General features: G+C 34.6%; 1 protein-coding gene and 2 long non-coding RNA genes across 3 annotated transcripts in view; 1 reads left to right on the top strand and 2 right to left on the bottom strand.

The window, feature by feature from the left end:
* Positions 1-3,057: 3,057 nt before the first annotated feature.
* The window catches only part of LOC136813534 (uncharacterized), a 32,356-nt gene continuing 11,410 nt past the window's right edge, over positions 3,058-24,003 (top strand). Inside the window, exons 1-2 of the long non-coding RNA XR_010847489.1 lie at positions 3,058-3,227; positions 3,631-3,791. This is a non-coding gene — a long non-coding RNA (uncharacterized lncRNA). The remainder of the gene's footprint in view (positions 3,228-3,630; positions 3,792-24,003) is intronic.
* Positions 16,096-19,113, bottom strand: LOC136813549 (uncharacterized). The gene is made up of 5 exons (XR_010847495.1): positions 18,867-19,113; positions 18,199-18,248; positions 17,726-17,786; positions 17,270-17,341; positions 16,096-16,650 (listed from the first exon to the last, which is right to left on the bottom strand). It is a non-coding gene; the product is annotated as an uncharacterized lncRNA (long non-coding RNA).
* LOC136813533 (KRAB-A domain-containing protein 2-like) lies at positions 19,935-23,083 on the bottom strand. The gene is made up of 6 exons (XM_067070049.1): positions 22,860-23,083; positions 22,134-22,524; positions 21,561-21,803; positions 21,156-21,215; positions 20,319-20,375; positions 19,935-20,100 (listed from the first exon to the last, which is right to left on the bottom strand). The coding sequence occupies exons 1-6, from the start codon at positions 22,992-22,994 to the stop codon at positions 19,994-19,996; spliced, it is 993 nt and encodes a 330-aa protein (XP_066926150.1). The 5' UTR covers positions 22,995-23,083; the 3' UTR covers positions 19,935-19,993.

The following is a 24,003-nucleotide window of genomic DNA, read 5'->3' as shown; positions in this document are numbered from 1 at the left end:
TATGTCACGGATTTTAAGGATCATCTGTTGCGTTTCGTTAGGTTGAAGAGCTTTTAAGAGGTCATCAGTTGACTCAGATGAAGTTTTCGACCTTTTAATTCAATAACTTCTTGTAGATCAGCGGCCCATGTAGTATCAATATATTATCTAAGATACTACATCCTCAAGCTCAGTAGTTATTTTAAAAGTAGCGCTAATTAAATGGTTTCATAAATTATTTTGATTACTCTATTTGTTGATTTGACGTAAAGGTCCTTAATTGGGATAGTCTAAAAATAAGATAAATATATATTCGTAGCATCTAACGAACGAAAAAACAAACGCAGGCTAATTTTATAGGCCCCTCAGGTGGGTCCAAAAATAGTTTGTAAAAAATATTTTGAACCCTTTAGCCAACCCTTACACCTTTTCCTTGGTCATCCTGATTAGTAGGCTTCTGCTCATCCTCTAGCGAAAAAAGTTTCTTATAGAGGCTGCTTAATACTCGGTAGATCCTTTTTCCCAGAATATGCCGCTTTTCGCTGAATTTCGGCGAACAACCTTTTTAAGCTGGCGAGTGCTTCAGTTTATAATGATTAATTTCTGAAGGAACTCTCCCCGTTACGATTTAGATTTTTCATAGCCTGTAACAAACTAATAACAAATGTTTTCATTATTTTACCAATATTAAAAAGTCACGTTTTAGTTTGATACAAGCTAGCTTAATCGTTCATATTTTGAATCCAATATGGCTGCCGAAGCGAAGAAGAGATTTTCTCTTTTTTGGAGTTTATTTTGGTTTTTGGAAGTTATCATTTCAGAGTTAAAAGCTTTGTATGTGTAAATCTATGTTCAGTTGTATCTATGGAATGCATCAAGGGAAAGTTGTGTCTCAGTTGCATGAAATAATGATTCAATTAAAATTAAGATTATTTGTTTGTTTTGATTTTGGCTGATGCTTTGGTTACAAGATCTTGATTTTTTTTTCAAGTTTTAACATGTATTGTCACTTTGGAGACTACAATAAAACAACCTCTAGTTTGGCCTTGTTGGAATATTATTCCGCAAAGCATGAACCGTCAGCTGTAATGAAATATTTCTCATATTTTTTGCCGGTTACGAGAACTTTGGAGAGATTGAGTTTTTGTTTTGGCTTTTCGCAGACCCGGCAGACTCAGCCAGGCTCAAATATTAGAGGAGAAAATTTCAGTCGATAGTTCTTAGAATTCTTAGTGATACATCTTTAAATTGGAAGGAAACTTGGTAATTTTATATAACATTTTCTTCTTTTTTAATGGTTTCAAGATACAAACTTTCTCTACAGCACCTAACCCCGAGAATGTAGTAAACCCCGAGAATGTAGATTTCTCATTATTTAGCATTCTAGCTCTAACGATAGTTCAACTTCACAAAAAGTTGTTTTAGAGCATACTAATACATATTACTTATTATTTATAGACATAGAATTTTAACTTGAATTAATTTTTTCCAACGAAAATCTGAATCGAAGTTGGATTGGAGACTACCCGAATTGAGACATTTTTAAATAAATCCTTTCTAAATCGAAATCTATTGGAATTAAGTTTTGATGATAGGGTATTTTCTTACTCTTAGTGAACAAAGAAAACTGGGAAAATAGTCCATATCAATATTTTGACGAAAATGCTTGACCTACCTTTTGGAGTTAGTTGACCTATAAACCTTCATAATCCGACATAAAAAGTCTGTCAAATTATATAAAACTTGTTTGTTGTAGACCCGCTGGGACCCCAGTCATCCCAATCAGAAAATTTGCCTAAGATTGGAACAATAGAATTTCTATCCCCATTGGGACTTTAGTAAAAAATTTTGTCCCCGCAGTGGGAAAAAGTTCCACCAGGGCTGTGAAGCTGTGATTTTTAGTCAGAGTATGTTTCTAAAGTATGAATTCCTCTTAGAGAACAATAATTTCCGATGAATACTGACATTCCGCTCCCACCTACCGAATCTCTTCACCTACATTCTGGGGGTTAAAATTTTTCCAATTTTTAGAATAACGAAATGGGCAATTCCATTTTATGTCAATACATAGGGGTGGACGAACTTTTCCAGGGGGTATTTTGATTAAGATTTGCAGGGGGTATTCCGAAAATTTCCAGGGGTTCCTGTAAAATTGAGACTATTTTCCGGGGGGTTAGACAAGTAAGCATCGTCCTCCGGATATTTGATTTTCCAGGGGTCAAGTCGAAGTTACAAAATTTTCCAGGGTATAAAAAAAAATTTATGACCAATTTCCAGAGGGCTAAATGATAATATGAATTTTTCCAGGGGGTATAGACACATTTTCAGAGAAAAAATTTACCCTAAAAAGCTTGGTCCACACCCCTGTATGGTTTTTCTTTGGAATGGCCCAATGCTCTTTAGAATATTGTTTTGGCACAAAATATTTGGAAAATTTGCTGTTATGATTAATCAAATTGAAGAAATATCGACATTTTACTATTTCTAGATTCAAAGCCTTAACAAAACTACATTCTGGGGGCTATAACGGAAATGGGAGTCAACTTCAAGGACCAAAGAATTTAGCCTATCTATCAAAAGTAATGAAACTAACCCTCGGGAAAGGATTTTGGGAGTTTAAAATTTCGTTGAAAACATTTTTTTTTTAAATGCAAAACTACATCTTTCAGGTCTGATTCAAATTTCACCTACATTAATTCTCGGGGTCAGGTGTATACACCACTAATGCTATATTATACCATACTAATTATGTATGTTATGTATGTTATGTATATTATGCTCGTTATTCCACATGCTAGAGTCTAATATGTCTGTTTAAATCTAGACTAGAGTCTACTTTCGGCTGAACATTTTGATAATTTTTTATGACGCTGAGTCCAGTGAAGTAGACTAGGAGCGTGTGCGGTGAGGTCACCATTTTGAGAGAAAATGTTAAAAATCCAAATAACAATAAAACTACTTGGAGTAGTTAGTACTTAATCGCGCCATCCAGTCTATATAAAAAGCTTTAAGTGGACCCCGGGCTAGTTTAAATTTAACAGAGACGATTGGTCCCTATATCTTCGTTTTCATAGGCTTCAAGCCGATGCGAACGAATTGTGTAAACCAAAACGTGTCTACCGAGGTTACCGTGACGCTCAATTAAAGGAAGGATTACGTCTCATGAAAGATGAGAGGGTTGACTTCACGGGAAGCGGCATCTGTTGTTGGCATAAAAAGTCATACGACACTTTGGCGTCATGCGGCAGGTAAATTTCTGGTTATTCCCTTGTAGCAACCTTTCCTCGTAAAGATTTCCCTTTTCCGCGGATTGCGTTTCGCTTGTTAGCGGGAGCATTGAAGAAAAAAATCTTGTTTCGCTGACCAAGTGTCCAATTTTTTTCGTTTACGGGCATGGAATGGGAGGGCTATAAATGCCAGATTAAAAAGTTCCAGTTAAGAAATTGGAAGTGTAGCGCTCAAAAAACCACCACTTTTGTCCATATCAGTAATATCATAAAGTGTTACTCTGGCTACGCGATTGTGGGATGTCCCTAGGGTGAAATATCATGACTTGGTAGTAATTTAGAACGACACACCTTTGATATGCCTTCTATACCCAACGCCCTATTCAATAACACGTAAATAAAGTTAACTTTTTTTTGATTTCAGGAAAATCTCAGAAAAAAGTTGGGCGCCCATTTGCTTTATCAGAGCAAACTGAAAAGTATTTCGCAAGCTTGGTGCAAGAGTTGGCAAGATGGCACGTGCGTTTGGAAATACGAGATATATCGGGATTGGTCCAGTTTTACGTTCGACGCCAACGCCTATTGGTAACTATAGTTAACTTTCTTACATACGAACTTAACATGTTCAAGGACTGATGTTATTTCGTATTAGTTTTTGAGGCGCTTGAAACTAGGGGGTGGCGGGGCCTTTCCTGAATCACCCTTTTTTGAATGCATTTTGGCACAAAAGATCCTTGTTATATAAGGTAACCTTTCACCAAAAACGTCTTTCAATGCTGTCATGCCGGAAAAGAGTATATGTCTATAATTTCCTCCGTTCTTTCAAAAAGCTATCGTAAACAAACATAGCCATTTTAGTTTTTAGTTTTTATTGAATATTTATACAGGATTACGCAAACAGTTACAAGTATCTGATATTACCTTTGGTCCTGTTATAAATCTAAAATAATAAATAAATTATAAGTTAAATAAAAGGCATGCTGGCATAGTTTACGAACGTATTGAATTTGGCTATGAAAAAGCACTTGAAAATTAATTATTTGAATGAGGAGTTAAATTCGCTATGAAAGTAGAAATTACGATGTTAGATCTCGTTTTGATTGAGAGGTGTACGTACTATCCAATGTTGGAAAGGCATGAGTAAATGATAGTAAGGAAAAACACGAGGCATAACACAGTATGAAAAATAACTGAGGCAAACATAAAATAGAACTAATAGAGAATATATTAAACTAAATATGAAAGGTTATACCCGCAGAAAAACCACGCTGTGATCGATAGATACTTCAAAAGGTTATCTTAAAATTAATGTAAACAAGACTAAGAGTATACATGTATGTGAAGTCTATTAATACAGTATGTCGAGACTGAGAATATTAATACTTAAAAGTGTTCCCCGAGCTTAACATGCTTACTGTATCCTAAATATTCAATAGATTACGATTTAAACGCTTTATTTGACATGTGAAATAAAAATATACTGAGACAGGGGGTGTGCGGGTGGAATGCTAGAAATGCAATTTCTCTCACAACCCCTGTCTCATTAAAATATTTGGATGAGGTCATTGTCGATTGTTGCATAGCTGATTTTTGTACTCTTGAATGTAACACCTATATGAAATATGGGGTTCTCATATTTATTGGACTTTGTGTGAAATTGCTTCATTAGTTTTCTCTGATTATTTTGCTTAAAGATAGAGGACAAGGCTCTCTAAAAAGTGGCTAAAGCAGTATTTTTTGGAATTCTTTTTTGCCCGTAAAAATTGGATTTTCTTATTTTGGGGAAATTCTCTTTTGCCATATTTAGGGTGTTTTATTTTTATTTTTTGGATAATAATATTAAATGGTAATATTTAATTTATGAGCCAATTTTCGAAAAAATCATTTTTGGGCAAATTTGGGACAAAAAAGGTCTAAAGAAGTGGCTTTTTAGACCTTTTCTGAAATTTTGCATAAAGATAAAGAGCGAAATCCTTTAAAAAGTGGCTTGAAGCGTTTTTTCTGGAAAATTTCTTTTGGCTGTAAAAATCGAAATTTCTTACTTTGGGGAAATTCCTTTTTGCCATATTTAGGGAAAATGTGCAGAGTTTCTACTCAAACATCGTTTGGATTCATGACCTTAAGTTTAAAACTTTTTCAAAAGAAAACGTTCAAAAGACGTCCAAAAGACGTCCAATACGTCCATATCTAAGAAAAAATAGAAAATTCAGAAATTTTCAAAAGAAAAAGGCCGTAGCACAATCAATAAACGTCCCTCAAGGTCCAAGTAAAAGAGTTTCAACTCCAACATGGTTCGGAGTCATGACCTTAAGTTTAAAACTGGATAAAAGGGCCACCATACTTACTTTTTCACGTCTTTTTAACGTCCAAAAGACGTCCATAGCTAAAAAAAATAGAAAATTCAGAAATCTTGAAAAGAAAACAGCCGTAGCACTATCAATAAACGTCCTTCAAGGTCCAAGGTCTTTTTAACATCCAAAAGACGTCCATAGCTAAAAAAAATAGAAAATTCAGAAATCTTGAAAAGAAAACAGCCGTAGCACTATCAATAAACGTCCTTCAAGGTCCAAGTAAAAGAGTTTCAACTCCAACATGGTTCGGAGTCACGGCTTAAAGATTAAAACTGGATAAAAAGGGCCACCATACTCACTTTTCACGTCTTTTTAACGTCCAAAAGACGTCCAAAAGACGTCCATAGCTAAAAAAAATAGAAAATTCAGAAATCTTGAAAAGAAAACAGCCGTAGCACTATCAATAAACGTCCTTCAAGGTCCAAGGTCTTTTTAACATCCAAAAGACGTCCATAGCTAAAAAAAATAGAAAATTCAGAAATCTTGAAAAGAAAACAGCCGTAGCACTATCAATAAACGTCCTTCAAGGTCCAAGTAAAAGAGTTTCAACTCCAACATGGTTCGGAGTTTAAAACTGGATAAAAGGGCCACCATACTCACTTTTTCACGTCTTTTTAACGTCCAAAAGACGTCCATAGCTAAAGAAAAATAGAAAATTCAGAAATCTTCAAAAGAAAACGGCCGTAGCACTATCAATAAACGTCCCTCAAGGTCCAAGTAAAAGAGTTTCTACTCCAACATGGTTCGGAGTCATGACCTTAAGTTTAAAACTGGATAAAAAGGGCCACCATACTCACTTTTTCACGTCTTTTTAACGTCCAAAAGACGTCCATAGCTAAAAAAAAATAGAAAATTCAGAAATCTTCAAAAGAAAACGGCCGTAGCACTATCAATAAACGTCCCTCAAGGTCCAAGTAAAAGAGTTTCTACTCCAACATGGTTCGGAGTCATGACCTTAAGTTTAAAACTGGATAAAGAAATTATATTGACTTATTTTTACAATTTTGGCGGTGTGGGTTTAGTTGGTTGATAATGTTTACACTGTGGGATGGTTTTCAAAAAACTGTTATATTGATTGTTGTTTGTTGGAATTGATTACCAAAAAAAAAGAGAACCTTTTTTTTGATAAATACTTTATTTTTTTTCATGAATCGAAAAAACCGTGTGGATAGTATGTCTTGTAGTAACCAATGCAGTGTCTGTTTTCAAACTTTGAAAGCTCTATACCATGGCCTACTAAAAATACGGCCATATATGTCACATTTTTTTCAAAAAATTAAGAGGCCTAAAAAATTTTACTATCAAATGGCACTGTAGACTTGAAAACTATTTATATTTTCTCTTTAATTATATTACCTATTGATTGACTGTTATAGATTTTCTATTGTTATAAAAGATTTATTAAAGAAATAACTTTATTAAAAATTCATTACATACAAAGTAAATAAACAGACAGGTACTTTACAATAAAACAATAGGAAAGAAAAACCGAATATTTTGTGCGAGTGTGTGCACAAGAGGTTATCGTAGTTTGTTGTGTGAGATGTGTGGAGTGTAGTGTGTAGAAAGAAATTAGATGTGATATGTTTTTCAAATAGTTATTTCATCAGATTTCATGGATTATAGATATACTAACTGACTTTTTCATTTCAGAAGGTTAATTATATGATTATATGAACGATTTATGGTTACCAAATGTAGAGCACAACGAAATGCAAGACTGGGTATTCTTGTAGGCCACAAGCCACGAGCCTACTGGTAAAAGATATCTACATATCTACATTTCATTTTTCTTTGAGCAAACGTAAAGAGGAACTGATGAATAACAAATGGATTCGCCCAATCGTGCTCACTGGACTCCAATAAAACATACAGTTTTATGTGAACACACAGTATTCTAAGTATAAATGTTTGACACAAAATCGCAAAAAGGGCTTCACTCAACTGGGATTTACAGTAGGTCATTTAGACCCTGTTGTTCCAACATAACATTCTAAGCTTGACTGAGCTTGAAAATCGGTGTACCAACTACAAACAATAACTTGTAAGCCCCTTGTAAAGCCTCCATCAAACGAAACTCACAAGAAGACCATTTAACAAGGAATTCAAATCCAGAGTCATTATTATATTTTAACTCGATTGACTTTAAACAAATCAAATCTCCATCAGAATTTACTTTTCAGATTTGAAAACACTGTCGTTCTGTGGCTTTCATATGGATTCAGTGGATTTACTATGTTTAATGTGGTTAGATGGAGTCACTAAATTTGTAGTAGTGCCAGTGATCGAACGACATTGTACTAATGAACGATAAAAGCTAGGTACATTCCTGTTGCAGAGTAAATGGAACTTAAGTTTATGAATATTTCCCATTTCTGTCTATATCTAATCGTGTTTTTGCTTTGTGGACTTCTTATGAGAGATCAAAACCTCTTGAACCACTAGCCCATCACGAGCTGCTATCGTAAATAATGTGCAGTTGTAATTGTTGGCTACAATTTGGTTTTTAAAGTACGTTTTCAAAAGTGACTCAATCGAACGTCGTATTTCTCAGTATTGTCAAATGAACGGTGGTAAATTTTAGGTGCGTGGAATGATATTACTTTGGAGAGAATTTTAGCATTTCAAGCTTAAAAATCAAAGAGGGTGCTAACTTCTTAGAGGATGATATGAAGTGATTACATGTATGAAATTTATGCTAATGAGGCTGTGAAGCTATGAAGTAGTAACCGTAGTAGTTCTGGTTTGCTTTTCCAGAGAAAAAGTGTTTAAAATACTTTAGGAGTCTGCAGGATCTGTGCCAAAGAGTGATGTCTTCCTTTTAATGTAGTATGGTTCAATGTGATATTATTGTTCCACTTTTGATTTTAATTTGGGTTTGACTTTGGCTCCCAACAGCCAGTTAAAAATAATCATGGAAGACTCATAATTCATCATTTTAAAGCTAAAAGAGCTCACAATAACTTGTCTTACAGCCTCTCGAACACTCTCGTTTTTAAACATAATATTTTCATTCTCCGGTATTTATATTATTCTGTATTTGTTTGTTGGATATTTTGTTTACTGTATTTTGCTTTGTGTATTATAAAAGAAGAAGAAAAATCAAAATATAAAAGAAATATGGTTTACAAGCTTGAAAAACAAGCCAAAACCCTGTGTCTTTCCAGCAAATATGACCAAGATTATAATAATAATAGTAATAAAGCAACAAATATTAGGCTTCTTAATTTTTTGAAAAAAANCAATAAACGTCCCTCAAGGTTAAAAGTAAAAGGGTTTCTACTCCAACATGGTTTTGGGTCATGACCTTAAGTCTTAAACTGGATAAAAGTGCCACCATACTCACTTTTTCACGTCTTTTTAACGTCCAAAAGACGTTCAAAAGACGTCCATAGCTAAAAAAAAAACAGAAAATACAGAAATTTTTAAAAGAAAACGGCTGTAACACTATCAATAAATGTCCCTCAAGGTCAAAGTTAAAGGCTTTCTACTCCAACATGGTTTTGAGTCATGACCTTAAGTTTAAAACTGGATAAAAGGGCCACCATACTCATTTTTTCACGTCTTTTTAACGTCCAAAAGACGTCCATAGCTAATAAAAATATAAAATACAGAAATATTCATAAGAAAACGGCCGTAACACTATCCTTAAACGTCCCTCAAGGTCAAAAGTAAAAGGGTTTCTACTCCAACATGGTTTTGGGTCATGACCTTAAGTCTTAAACTGGATAAAAGTGCCACCATACTCACTTTTTCACGTCTTTTTAACGTCCAAAAGACGCTCAAAAGACGTCCATAGCTAAAAAAAAAACAGAAAATACAGAAATTTTTAAAAGAAAACGGCTGTAACACTATCAATAGTGAGGTTAAGTATACTGGGGTAATCACGACGACGGACGAAAAATGTAATGGGCTAGTGGAAATACGAAATTTGATTGGTTGAAACTCACTAGCCTGTTAAATTTTCGTTCGTCGTCGTGATTTTACCGATTTACTTAACCTCACTAACAAATGTCCCTCATGGTCAAAGTTAAAGGCTTTCCACTCCAACATGGTTTTGAGTCATGACCTTAAGTTTAAAACTGGATAAAAGGGCCACCATACTCACTTTTTCACCTCTTTTTAACGTCCAAAAGACGTCCAAAAGACGTCCATAGCTAAAATAAATAGAAAATTCAGAAATCTTGAAAAGAAAACAGCCGTAGCACTATCAATAAACGTCCTTCAAGGTCCAAGTAAAAGAGTTTCTACTCCAACATGGTTTGGAGTCACTGCTTTAAGTTTAAAACTGGATAAAAGGGCCACCGTACTCACTTTTTCACGTCTTTTTAACGTCCAAAAGACGTCCAATACGTCCATATCTAAGAAAAAATAGAAAATTCAGAAATTTTCAAAAGAAAACGGCCGTAGCACTATCAATAAACGTCCCTCAAGGTCCAAGTAAAAGGGTTTCTACTCCAACATGGTTCGAAATCATGACTTTAAGTTTAAAACTGGATAAAAAGGGCCACCATACTCACTTTTTCACGTCTTTTCAACGTCCAAAAGACGACCAAAAGACGTCCATAGCTAAAAAAAAACAGAAAATACAGAAATTAAAAAAAAAAAACGGCTGTAACACTATCAATAAATGTCCCTCAAGGTCAAAGTAAAAGGCTTTCTACTCCAACATGGTTTTGAGTCATGACCTTAAGTTTAAAACTGGATAAAAGGGCCACCATACTTACTTTTTCACGTCTTTTTAACGTCCAAAAGACGTCTAATATAAATAGAAAATTCAGAAATCTTGAAAAGAAAACAGCCGTAGCACTATCAATAAACGTCCTTCAAGGTCCAAGTAAAAGAGTTTCTACTCCAACATGGTTCGGAGTCACGGCTTTAAGTTTAAAACTGGATTAAAGGGCCACCATACTCACTTTTTCACGTCTTTTTAACGTCCAAAAGACGTCCAATACGTCCATATCTAAGAAAAAATAGAAAATTCAGAAATTTTCAAAAGAAAACGGCCGTAGCACTATCAATAAACGTCCCTCAAGGTCCAAGTAAAAAGGTTTCTACTCCAACATGGTTCGGAGTCACGGCTTAAAGATTAAAACTGGATTATAAGGGCTACATTATTCTTTTTTTCACGTCTTTTTAACGTCCAGAAGACGTATATAGCTAAAAAAAATTAGAAAATTCAGGATTCTTCAAAAGAAAACAGCTGTAGCACTATCAATAAACGTCCCTCAAGGTCCAAGTAAAAGAGTTTCTACTCCAACATGGTTTGGAGTCATGACGTTAAGTTTAAAACTGGATAAAAAGGGCCACCATACTCACTTTTTCACGTCTTTTTAACGTCCAAAAGACGTCCAAAAGACGTCCATAGCTAAAAAAAAACAGAAAATACAGAAATTTAAAAATAAAAACGGCTGTAACACTATCAATAAATGTCCGTCAAGGTCAAAGTAAAAGGCTTTCTACTCCAACATGGTTTTTAGTCATGACCTTAAGTTTAAAACTGGATAAAAGGGCCACCATACTCACTTTTTCACGTCTTTTTAACGTCCATAGCTAAAAAAAAATAGAAAATTCAGAAATTTCCAAAAGAAAACGGCCGTGGCACTATCAATAAACGTCCCTCAAAGTCCAAGTAAAAGAGTTTCTACACCAACATGGTTCGGAATCACGGCTTAAAGATAAAAACTTGATAAAAAGGGCCACCATACTCACTTTTTCACGTCTTTTTAACGTTCAAAAGACGTCCATAGCTAATAAAAATAGAAAATACAGAAATATTCATAAGAAAACGGCCGTAACACTATCCTTAAACGTCCCTCAAGGTCAAAAGTAAAAGGGTTTCTACTCCAACATGGTTTTGGGTCATGACCTTAAGTCTAAAACTGGATAAATGTGCCACCATACTCACTTTTTCACGTCTTTTTAACGTCCAAAAGACGTTCAAAAGACGTCCATAGCTAAAAAAAAACAGAAAATACAGAAATTTTTAAAAGAAAACGGCTGTAACACTATCAATAAATGTCCCTCAAGGTCAAAGTAAAAGGCTTTCTACTCCAACATGGTTTTGAGTCATGACCTTAAGTTTAAAACTGGATAAAAGGGCCACTATACTTACTTTTTCACGTCTTTTTAACGTCCAAAAGACGTCCATAGCTAAAATAAATAGAAAATTCAGAAATCTTGAAAAGAAAACAGCCGTAGCACTATCAATAAACGTCCTTCAAGGTCCAAGTAAAAGAGTTTCAACTCCAACATGGTTCGGAGTTTAAAACTGGATAAAAGGGCCACCATACTCACTTTTTCACGTCTTTTTAACGTCCAAAAGACGTTCAAAAGACGTCCACAGCTAAAAAAAATAGAAAATTCAGAAATTTCCAAAAGAAAACGGCCGTAGCACTATCAATAAACGTCCCTCAAGGTCCAAGTAAAAGGGTTTCTACTCCAACATGGTTCGGAGTCATGACGTTAAGTTTAAAACTGGATAAAAAGGGCCACCATACTCACTTTTTCACGTCTTTTTAACGTCCAAAAGATGTTCAAAAGACGTCCATAGCTAAAAAAAAATAGAAAATTCAGAAATTTCCAAAAGAAAACGGCCGTGGCACTATCAATAAACGTCCCTCAAGGTCCAAGTAAAAGAGTTTCTACTCCAACATGGTTCGGAATCACGGCTTAAAGATTAAAACTGGATAAAAAGGGCCACCATACTCATTTTTTCACGTCTTTTTAACGTCCAAAAGACGTCCATAGCTAAAGAAAAATAGAAAATTCAGAAATCTTCAAAAGAAAACGGCCGTAGCACTATCAATAAACGTCCCTCAAGGTCCAAGTAAAAGGGTTTCTACTCCAACATGGTTCGGAGTCATGACCTTAAGTTTAAAACTGGATAAAAGGGCCACCATACTTACTTTTTCACGTCTTTTTAACGTCCAAAAGACGTCCAAAAGACGTCCATAGCTAAAAAAATAGAAAATTCAGAAATCTTGAAAAGAAAACAGCCGTAGCACTATCAATAAACGTCCTTCAAGGTCCAAGTAAAAGAGTTTCAACTCCAACATGGTTCAGAGTTTAAACCTGGATAAAACGGCCACCATACTCACTTTTTCACGTCATTTTAATGCCAAAAGACGTTCAAAAGACGTCCACAGCTAAAAAAAATAGAAAATTCAGAAATTTCCAAAAGAAAACGGCCGTAGCACTATCAATAAACGTCCCTCAAGGTCCAAGTAAAAGGGTTTCTACTCCAACATGGTTCGGAGTCATGACCTTAAGTTTAAAACTGGATAAAAAGGGCCACCATACTCATTTTTTCACGTCTTTTTAACGTCCAAAAGATGTTCAAAAGACGTCAATAGCTAAAAAAAAATAGAAAATTCAGAAATCTTGAAAAGAAAACAGCCGTAGCACTATCAATAAACGTCCTTCAAGGTCCAAGTAAAAGAGTTTCAACTCCAACATGGTTCAGAGTTTAAAACTGGATAAAAGGGCCACCATACTCACTTTTTCACGTCTTTTTAACGTCCAGAAGACGTCCATAGCTAAAAAAAATAGAAAATTCAGAAATTTCCAAAAGAAAACGGCCGTGGCACTATCAATAAACGTCCCTCAAGGTCCAAGTAAAAGAGTTTCTACACCAACATGGTTCGGAATCACGGCTTAAAGATAAAAACTTGATATAAAGGGCCACCATACTCACTTTTTCACGTCTTTTTAACGTTCAAAAGACGTCCATAGCTAATAAAAATAGAAAATACGGAAATATTCATAAGAAAACGGCCGTAACACTGTCCTTAAACGTCCCCCAAGGTCAAAAGTAAAAGGGTTTCTACTCCAACATGGTTTTGGGTCATGACCTTAAGTCTAAAACTGGATAAATGTGCCACCATACTCACTTTTTCACGTCTTTTTAACGTCCAAAAGATGTTCAAAAGACGTCCATAGCTAAAAAAAATAGAAAATTCAGAAATCTTGAAAAGAAAACAGCCGTAGCACTATCAATAAACGTCCTTCAAGGTCCAAGTAAAAGAGTTTCAACTCCAACATGGTTCGGAGTCTAAAACTGGATAAAAGGGCCACCATACTCACTTTTTCACGTCTTTTTAACGTCCAGAAGACGTCCATAGCTAAAAAAAAATAGAAAATTCAGAAATTTCCAAAAGAAAACGGCCGTAGCACTATCAATAAACGTCCCTCAAGGTCCAAGTAAAAGAGTTTCTACTCCAACATGGTTCGGAGTCACGGCTTAAAGATTAAAACTGGATAAAAAGGGCCACCATACTCCTTTTTTCACGTCTTTTTAACGTCCAAAAGACGTCCATAGCTAAAGAAAAATAGAAAATTCAGAAATCTTCAAAAGAAAACGGCCGTAGCACTATCAATAAACGTCCCTCAAGGTCCAAGTAAAAGGGTTTCTACTCCAACATGGTTCGGAGTCATGACCTTAAGTTTAAAACTGGATAAAAGGGCCACCATACTTACTTTTTCACGTCTTTTTAACGTCCAAAAGACGTCCAAAAGACGTCCATAGCTAAAAAAATAGAAAATTCAGAAATCTTGAAAAGAAAACAGCCGTAGCACTATCAATAAACGTCCTTCAAGGTCCAAGTAAAAGAGTTTCAACTCCAACATGGTTCGGAGTTTAAAACTGGATAAAACGGCCACCATACTCACTTTTTCACGTCATTTTAATGCCAAAAGACGTTCAAAAGACGTCCACAGCTAAAAAAAATAGAAAATTCAGAAATTTCCAAAAGAAAACGGCCGTAGCACTATCAATAAACGTCCCTCAAGGTCCAAGTAAAAGGGTTTCTACTCCAACATGGTTCGGAGTCATGACCTTAAGTTTAAAACTGGATAAAAAGAGCCACCATACTCATTTTTTCACGTCTTTTTAACGTCCAAAAGATGTTCAAAAGACGTCCATCCCAGTGGGCACAAGACGTCCTATGGACGTCCTTAGAAAGTCCATTTTGGACGGGAGGACGTGTAGCGGAGACGTCAATTGGACGTTCTATGGACGTTCAAAATGAAGTCATATCCGTCCGTCTGATTTAGGTCCGAGTAAGACGTCCTTAACTGACATCAAATGGACGTTATTTGGACGTTTCTTTTAAAATTTGACGTCTAAAGGACGTTTTACCGACGTCATATGGACGCCGGGGTGAGCCATTTAATTAATTGGACGTCTGAAGGACGTTTTACAGACTTCATATAGACGCAAGTACGAGTGAGTGATTTCATCACTTTGACCTTTTTACAGACTTCATTTAGATGTCAGAACTTTCTCCTTGGAAGGTTTTATCTTTTACGGCCTTCAGAGTTTTGTGGAGATAGTATTTATGTTTCTTTTCAAAAGAATTTTAATTTCGTTTATTGAATTATTCCAAGTTGACAATATATCACTAAATTCAGTTAGTTTTCTTGTCAACATAACAACAAAGGTATCAGAAAAATAAACAGAAAGATTTTGTATTTTGTCGAAACTATTATCTTCTGAAGCAAACAACTGAAACAAGTATCTGAACAGGGTGAAAAAAAACTACGTACAAATTTTACGCCTTGATGAAATATATATAACTAGCCGGTACCCGGCGTCGCACGCCGGTTTAGCTGTCTGCTGAACGCATTTAAAGTCCTTTGAGATGTTGGGAAGGTGACTTAAACACGATGAAATCAAAATTAAAGGGAAAAATTCTCTTCAAAGTTTGACTCTATCCCTCCCGGGTGACGTATTTTTTAACCATATTTTGAAAAAGATTTTTGTGGCAAAAATGATCAGAAAACAGAAAGGGCGTCATTCCCAAATTACACCATACCAGCGACCAGCGACGTCCGAGACGGCTCTGCAATTAGATTTTTTTTCTCGCTTCGCTCGCGTTATATTTGCCGTAGTTCTTGATGTTTAGGAAAACTTTGATGTCAAGATAAGCAGAGTGAAATAATAGACATGACATGCGATTCGTCGAAAAAAGACAGCCCGGGGGAGGGGGTACTTAGGCAAGAGAAGGGTATGGGTATGGGTATGTGCCGGCCTTAAGGGTGTCTTTTTTGAAACATGGCAGTTTGAAAAATCGGAAAATCAAACTTCAGTCCCACTAAGAATTGGAAAAATAGGAAAATTTCAACTTTTTGCCCCCAGAAAGATAGAAATTTGGTCACATTAGTTCCAAAAAGTGAATTAAAATTCACACAATTTCCCTTGTTTCTTCTCCTCTTTATTCTGCTAAGGGTCCGAGGGGCAGGGCCGAAAGTCAGCTCGCAACCATAGTCGCCCCCCCTGGAAGGCAGCTAGGACACGCAGACAAAAAAGCGTGATAGATAGCGCAATTTTGTGTTGCTTTTTATAAAATAACTTCGTCATAACTTCAATAACTTTTCAAATTCAATAATGACTTAGATTTACAGCAAAATAATTATCGACATACATGTTTAAAGGTCCCTTTTTACGAAGAAAGAATTCTAGTTTTTACCGCCTTTTGAATGTATTTTTAATGTTGCTGTTGTTCTAAGAAACTTGTTATGTGATTCTTGTATTGTGTTTTATTTTATATTTGTTCTTTTCTTTAACAGATTCTGTTTAAAAGATTTCTTTTGTTTTGAAAAGAATTCGAATGTCCAAAATCAAATAAGGTCGTTAATTACATTCGAAAACATAAAACAAAAAAAAAGAAAGAAAAAATCTATCAATCTATCAATCAAAACAAAGTCTTTATAAAACGGCGCGAATATCGTTAAACAAATTTGTGGAGCAAGAACAAAATAAAAGTCATCTTTTGAAAGAACAAAAACATTGCGTGCGAAAACGAAAGTAGCACAGACAGAAAGAAAGAAAGAAAGACGACAAAACGACATACAGATTACCGCTATTAATATATAGATTCGAAAAAGTCTAATAACAGTCTTTAACTTCTACTCTGGTTATTACTTGTGAATACATCGGACGTCTTCAAATACTTGGTGCCATTAAAGTTTGACATGCTTTTCTTTGTGTTTAAATTTGGTTTCTTTCTTTTCCTTCAAGTCGGCTCAGTCAGACATTGATAAAATCGATCTGCGAACACACGTTTGAAAGTCCTTTTTCTTAAATGCACAACCTTGAAAGGAAAATAATAATTTATGAAAATAATTACAAATAATATGACAAAATCAAACAAAGGAATGTCTTTTTTTTAGGATAATTATTGACTATAACCCTCCGGATAGCAGTGTGCCAAAATAACTTATTAACCTATGGGACAAAGGGTGTTAATTTGTCCTTCCTTAATTTTACCTTCACACAGACCCACTGGGACCCCTTCCCACTGGAAAAATTGGCCCCGGTGGAAAATCATCCTCTAATTTATGTCACCATTGAAAATAATCAAATAAACCGATCCTCACTGCAAAATTTTATTCTATTTTTCTCTTCCACACTGAACCTTCTGACTTAAAAACAAAAGAATTGAAATCCTTAGCCATAAAAAATATGGGAATCGTAATTCCCATCGAGTTTCAGTCCATTATTTTTATCCCCAATTGCTGAAATAATTTAGTCTACAAAGCAAGTTTTTTGAGATCATGATGTAAACTCCATTTCACCTTTATTGATATAAATCCATACAGAAATCTATACAAAATCTTGGTACTTAATAAAGAGGGTATTTAGAAACTATGATCCCAGATCCGATGGATGAATCTAAGCATTTTTATCATATTAGTATCTATGAGGTTTACCTGTAACATGTTGATGATATTTTGGTTCAGCTGGACTGACGAGTTAGATTTATGCAATAGTGCTGATCGAATCTGGAAAACAAAATGAGGAAAGAAAAGTTTTGATTTTGGGAAAGAGTAGAAAACCCTCAAAAGCTTTATAACTACAAGCTCTTTTTTATAATAGATAGTAATGAAGCTACAAAAATTTAAGATCAGTGCTAAGCTGAAATTGAATTGCAAGAAATTCAAGAGAAAAATTGGATAAAGAGCCTAAAATATCTCAATCTCGTCCTAAAATAAAAACAGAAAGCAGGGTTGAGGTCAAATCTTTAATCTGATGTTATCTCAATTAGCTCCTTTATTTCATTCCTAAGTGGTTAAGAATTTCTCACCGGGTCACTGAAAGAGGGGTGTATTATTCGTCAATGATAAAGTTGACTTGTGGTACCTAAAACACACCATAGAATAGCATACCTTGCTTTGAACAATCAGTTATTTTTGCATTTTCCAGAGGGCCAGTAGGATGGGTACGAACCTAAAAGGTAATGTAACAGTCAATCAGGGTATTCTGATACGAATGAAACTTAAGTTTCTCAAAGAAAACCCATACAATACCACACGAAAATAAGACCCTTATTTTGATTAAATAATAACGCCTTTTGATCGAAAATCTTTCTCCAATTTTGTACGTCTTCCAAGAAGTAAGTTGTTGTCAACTAATCAAAAGCCCATCAAAAGTCACAGTTATTGCAATTCACCGGTCTCTTTTTGAACAAAATATTTTTGTGTCTCCTCTGTTCTTTCAGAAAAAATAAATTTGTACTTGCTTCCCAAAGAACTTATCAAAAAAATGAAACTTTAGAAACTCATTATGTTATGATGCAAGTTAATTTCAGAATTTTCTAGCCAATTATTAGATAAAAGATTGTCTTAGAAATTTCACTCACCTGAAAATGATCCATCAAAAGTCTTTGCTCCATCTTTTCAGCATAAGCTCCTTAAAAATGAAATTGGCAAAAATAATAATCTTATCCCGACATTCTATAAACTGAAGAGCACCATATTATACTTTGCTCACTAAAAAGTTTCAAGAAAAAGAATCAAAACAAAACATTCGAAATTTTGGCGATTCGAATGTTCAAAATGAATTTCGTATTCGAATGTTTTTAATAAAAAGAACGTTTCTGAATCAAAACATTCGAAACGCACATTAGAGAAAATATTTTTCTAAAAATTGAAAAGGCCAACCGCTTTCTAATTAAACCCAACTAAAAATGCCTGAAAAACAACACAAAGTACAGAAACAAATGTTTTGAGAAAGGAAAGCCTTGTTTTATTGCTCGGATGTGTATCTTAAGAAGTCTTGAATTCATGTGGCGCTTTGTGTTTTATTGTTTACAAAATAGAATGAAAAGCTTAAACCAAAGTCGAACGAGAACACTCAAAACTTGATCAGTGGTGGAAGAAACCAGGATGTTCAGAATACAAAATGCAACAAAAAATTTCTTTAGAACGCTAGGTTTCTGTGAGCCTGTGTTAATGTTTTATTCCTTGGCATATGACGATATACTACTGTATGAAAACAAATAGAAAGAAGAAATTTTTTACCACTTACTCTTCTATAATCTTGTTACTTGTATCCTCCACTTTAAGCAATCTTTTGAACCATAAAAAGAAGATGTCAAATCGCCAGAAATATTGACAAAAGGATCTTCCATGACCATCTTTTCCTCACGAAGTTTTGCTTTGAAAAATACTCTGTTGCCTCAAAAAATTTTATGGAGAACTTTTATAACGGGCCAATCAGATAACCGTATTTCACTTTTATTTTCAAGAAGTAGTCGGGGGGTTATTCGAACTAACTATTTACTAACTGACAGTTAGTAAAATATTATGAACATTTTTTAATGTCTGAATTGGAAAGATATGAAAATGAACTTCATATATTTGTGAAATTCTTGCTGAACGCTTCATTATTTGCATTTACAAAATCAATGTCACGAAATGTTGCACCCCCGGCTACAGTCATGTTTGTATACACTCGCTACCAGACTTCCAATCACCGGTCTAAATAACATAATTTTGGGCGTATTACGGACGCCTATTAGACGTCCTGAAAAAATCAAGTCCATTAAAGACGTCTTAAGGACGTCGCGATTGGACGGGGATGGGCTTTGGACGGGCGGACGTGATTCGGACGTCATATAGGCGTCCTCCGGACTTTCTGCCACTGGGAATGGCATATGGCGAATTAGCAACTCTACCTGATCTGCAAACTTCAAAGCTATGTATATAATGAAAATCGTAATAACCTCATTATTCCAAATACTGACCCGTTAGTTCTTTTGCCCCAAAAGGTATATATCGTGCATTTCGTTGGAGTCTTCATTTCTTTCTTTCACTTAAATGTAGATCCAACCGTGAACCAATTCTCAACTTGAACCAGAAATGATTCTTCTATTGTTGGGTTAAATGAAGGGTTGTCTGACTGAGGAATTTTAAGTTTGGGCTGTCGCACTCAGATTCGTAATCATAAGCCGCGAACTTAAAGAAAGTGCTGAGTTCATTTCGCCACAAATCAAACGTTCCAAACGTTTTACTAATGGCGTTCGGTTTGAAAGAGCTATTTGAAGCCTTACGTCGTTGTACAAGCCTGCACTGACAAATTCAACAAAAGATTTGAAACTTTCCGTAAAGGAGGGATGCGCTAAAAAAGAGGACTGTGATATAGAGCAGCTTTAACTATGCTGATCCAACAATCAACTGGACAATCAATTTCACTACTTTTCCATTGTGGTTGGCTTTACACCCCCAAGTGGGCAAATCCAAGTCTTTTAACGGCGATTTCACTAAATGAAATTCATAAAACGTTAAATTCAACTAATGAACAATAACAATAAAGGAAAGGTAAAACAATTACATTGTGTACTGGCATTGACATGTATTGCCGATGACTGAGCTTTCAATAATGCAAAACTAATATAAAACAAATAAAGAAATCTAAACAGAATAAAAATAATCTTTTAATTTTTTCAAAACCCTAACGATAACGAAAGTAAACAATTACGTTTAGTGTTGGTTTTAACGGGCATCGTGGAAGTTGTTTTAGTTTTCAATGTTCGTGCTACAAAAAGAAAGCAAAATCATTAACATAACAGAATGACAAACACTTTTAAATTGATTAGAAAATGGAAAGTTATAAAATTAAACGCCAATGAAAACAAAAGTAAATAATTACAATTGGCAGTGGTCTTGACATGAATCTTGGACGGTGTCATTTGAGTTTTCGATGTAGGTGCTACAAATAAAAAAGAAAAACACCTTTATCGGTTGAAGATAATTTTTCAATGAGTTGAAAATTGCGAGATAAATTCAAAGCCTAATGATATCAAAAGTAAATAATTACAGTTAACAGTGGTGTTGACATGAATCTTGGGTGTCATTTGAGTTTTCGATGTTGGTGCTACAAATAGAAAAGAAAAACACCTTTATCGGTTGAATATAATTTTTCAACGAATTGAAAATTGTGAATTAAATTCAAACCCCAATGATAAAAAAAGTAAATAATTACAGTTGGCAGTAATGTTGACATGAATCCATGCTGTCCTTTGAGTTTTGGATGTTGGTGCTACAAATAGAAAAGAAAAACACCTTTAACGATTGAAGATAATTTTTCAATGAGTTGAAAATTGTGAGTTAAACTCAAAGCCTAATGATATCAAAAGTAAATAATTACAGTTAACAGTGGTGTTGACATGAATCCCAGTTGTCCTTTGAGTTTTCGATGTTGGTGCTACAAATAGAAAAGAAAAAACACACCTTTATTGGTTGAAAATAATTTTTCAACGAGTTGAAAATTGTGAATTAAATTCAAACCCCAATGATAACAAAAGTAAATAATTACAGTTGGCAGTGGTGTTGACTTGAATCTTGGACGGTGTCATTTGAGTTTTGGATGTTGGTGCTGCAAATAGAAAAGAAAAAAACGAATAAACGGGGGGGTTGGAAAACTTTCGAAAAATTAACAAACGGGGGGGGGCCGTTTATTTGGCACCTAAGAGTACAGCCAGTGGTGGTGTTGACATGTGCACTGTTGATGTCTTATGAACTTTCAATAGGGGACAACAAGTAGACAAAAACATAAAAATTCTTTGCTAAATTATCTTTAATTTTAGTGTTATCCATTCCAAAACCTGGAAAAGACATTTTTAGTTAATAACATTGGATGGGTTTTTAATAAACTAAAAATGTAGTTGCTTTTTATGAAATGATACTTCAATCAAAAGCAATTAAACATTTAAATAATTACATTGATTAATGGTGGAAGATGTTGGAGCGTGTTGTTGCATTTTTAAGAATTTGGATTCAGCAACCTCAAAATCAATATCATCTTCAGGCCCATCGTCGTCTTGGATAATATCCTGAACTTCATCAATATCAATAGGTCCAGATTGAGTTGTTAGCGAAGACAAATGACAGTTTGGGATTTGTCCAAAAACTATTTCGTAAGGTGTCTTTTTCGTACTCCTAACCACTGTTGTATTCAAGGCAACTAAAATAGAATCAAAATTTTAAAAATGTTTTTTTTACCTACTTGTCTAGTCTGAAACTTTTCAAAAAGCCAGAAAAAGTCCACATAATTGATATGTAATTCTTAATATCTAAAATTCAAATTAATATATAATAAACAAAAAACTTAGTGTAATGCAAGTAGCCTAACATAATACACAAAAGTTATACTTTCATGAACCTACAAAGAGAAAGAAAGCTGGTAAACTATAAAATAGTAACTATAAAATAGTAACTAAGAAACGAACGAACATGGGTTAATTCATTAAAACCCAATGTAGGTCTAAATTTATTTTTGTAAACCTCAACTTACATTGTATTTGAGGAAGCCAATCGTGCCAATTTTTCTGACCAGTTTCGTGAATCTTTTTGCTGATCATTCGTTCAATAGTTGCGTTGCCTTGTTCTACATTTCCTTGAGATTGGCTATGCCGAACACCACCATTAACAATTGAACAGATGCCGGGCCAGATTAAAATTGTTGCCGTTATTATGTCATTGACAAACTCCCTCCCGTTATCACTATGAAATATGGAAGGAAGGCCAAAGTAGCAAAAAACACGATTATTCAGCTGCTCCACAACCTGTATTGCATGCTTTGTTGGGAGTGCGAACGCAACACGGAATTTCGAAAAATGATCTGCAACATGACCAATATATTTAAAACTTCCTGATGGTTTAGTCTGCATGTCAATTAAGTCAATCTACAAACAAAGAAGTTATTAATAAGTTTCTATTCTGTTCTATTAAGCCTGAATTGTGAAATGAAATGAGCTTCATTTTCCTTTAAAAGATTCTCTCCATGTACTTTCCTTTAGCGGAAATTAGTTCCTGCAAAAATTAGTTCCCTTATTAAGGTAGCAATTAAAGTCAAATTCATCTTTTTAAACCTTTTCGAAGTATCGAATAAACCTAAAAACGAATTCCATATTGAATCACTGTAAATGTAGTCACTACATTTAAAGAAGCAAGCAAGTTCATTTCAAGCCTCAAAAATACAAAAACTGCAGAAAACAGGACCATAAAGATACAATCCTACCTGGAGTCTTTCTAAAAAACCTTTTGGGATCATTGGCAGAAGTGGTGCTTTATTGAATTGAACTGCAGCAAGATTGCATATTGGACATAAGTTGATCCAAGCACTGACTACATCACGAGATATGTTGCAATACATCCTACACACCTGAAATATTGAATGAACAGAAAACGTTCAAGACTACAATGTACCTAATCCTATAAATAGGATGTGTTTTTTCAAAACTAACTAAATTGCATTTTAAAATCAAAACGTTTTTGTTCTGTTTGATATAACATTATTCAATATATAATTCAAAATCCATTGCAAAACAAAAGTTTCTTGTCTCTTGGAAATTAAATATACCCAGAGCTCTACCTATAAAGACTTTTTATCCTAATGAAAAATTAAATTTTCGACATTTTGGTGGGTATGTACTATGCGGATGGCCCCAAAGTACTTAAATATCATTTTTAAGCATTAAATAAAGGTCAGACATTAGTGTTTGTAGCAATTGTCTGAAGAAATTTCTTATCAAAATTTTAAAATACAAACTGCTTTGTATGTTTTTAATATGCCAGAGTGGATCGTTTCAATACAATGGTTGCTGAAAATTATTTGATAAAGATCCTCTGTTGTAGCAACCAGTTTGAATTGTTCCGTGAATGGAAGGTCATTCTTGTAAAGCCTTTTCTGAAAGAAAAAAGAAAACACTTTCTAAGTAAAAACAAGGGAAGTAGAAATAAATATTACCAGCGTAGTTTTGACTTTCAAAATGTTGAATGTTCTTCAATCTCCCTCATGGAAATAATTTTTGCAGACCCTATGCATCTTCTATAATCTTATGTATCAGTCAACACCTGTTTGACCTGTGAAATTAGTGTGTATGTATATAGTGGAATATTTAAAAGTGAGTGATTTTTTAAAGTCTAACCATCGAGATTGATAAAGGGGCCGTCCACATAGTACGTACGGTACGCACAAAGGGGGAGGGGGTGTCTTCTCAAAAGCGTATGCTTGCGTACAGGGGGTACTCGATTTTCGACATTTTGGTGCGTACGTACTATGTGGACGGCCCCAAAGTACTTAAATATCATTTTTTAAGCTTTAAAATTACACAGTATACATAAGTCCGTTCTTACTTACATCATAATTCACCTCTTTGTAT

The sequence above is a fragment of the Clytia hemisphaerica genome, unplaced genomic scaffold (genome assembly GCF_902728285.1).
Source record: "Clytia hemisphaerica strain Z4C2 unplaced genomic scaffold, Clytia hemisphaerica genome assembly, whole genome shotgun sequence".
In the NCBI taxonomy this organism is placed as follows: domain Eukaryota; kingdom Metazoa; phylum Cnidaria; class Hydrozoa; order Leptothecata; family Clytiidae; genus Clytia; species Clytia hemisphaerica.
This window is presented reverse-complemented; position numbering and strand designations above follow the sequence as displayed.

Coding starts and splice junctions, on each gene's coding strand:
- LOC136813533 (XM_067070049.1), bottom strand. CDS start 22,994: ATGTATTGCAACATATCTCGTGATGTAGTCAGTGCTTGGATCAACTTA. Junction 21,216..21,560: donor ATCTTCCACCATTAATCAAT/GTAATTATTTAA, acceptor TTCTATTTGCAG/CACCAACATCCAAAACTCAA. Junction 20,101..20,318: donor CGTTAAAACCAACACTAAAC/GTAATTGTTTAC, acceptor AATTTCATTTAG/TGAAATCGCCGTTAAAAGAC.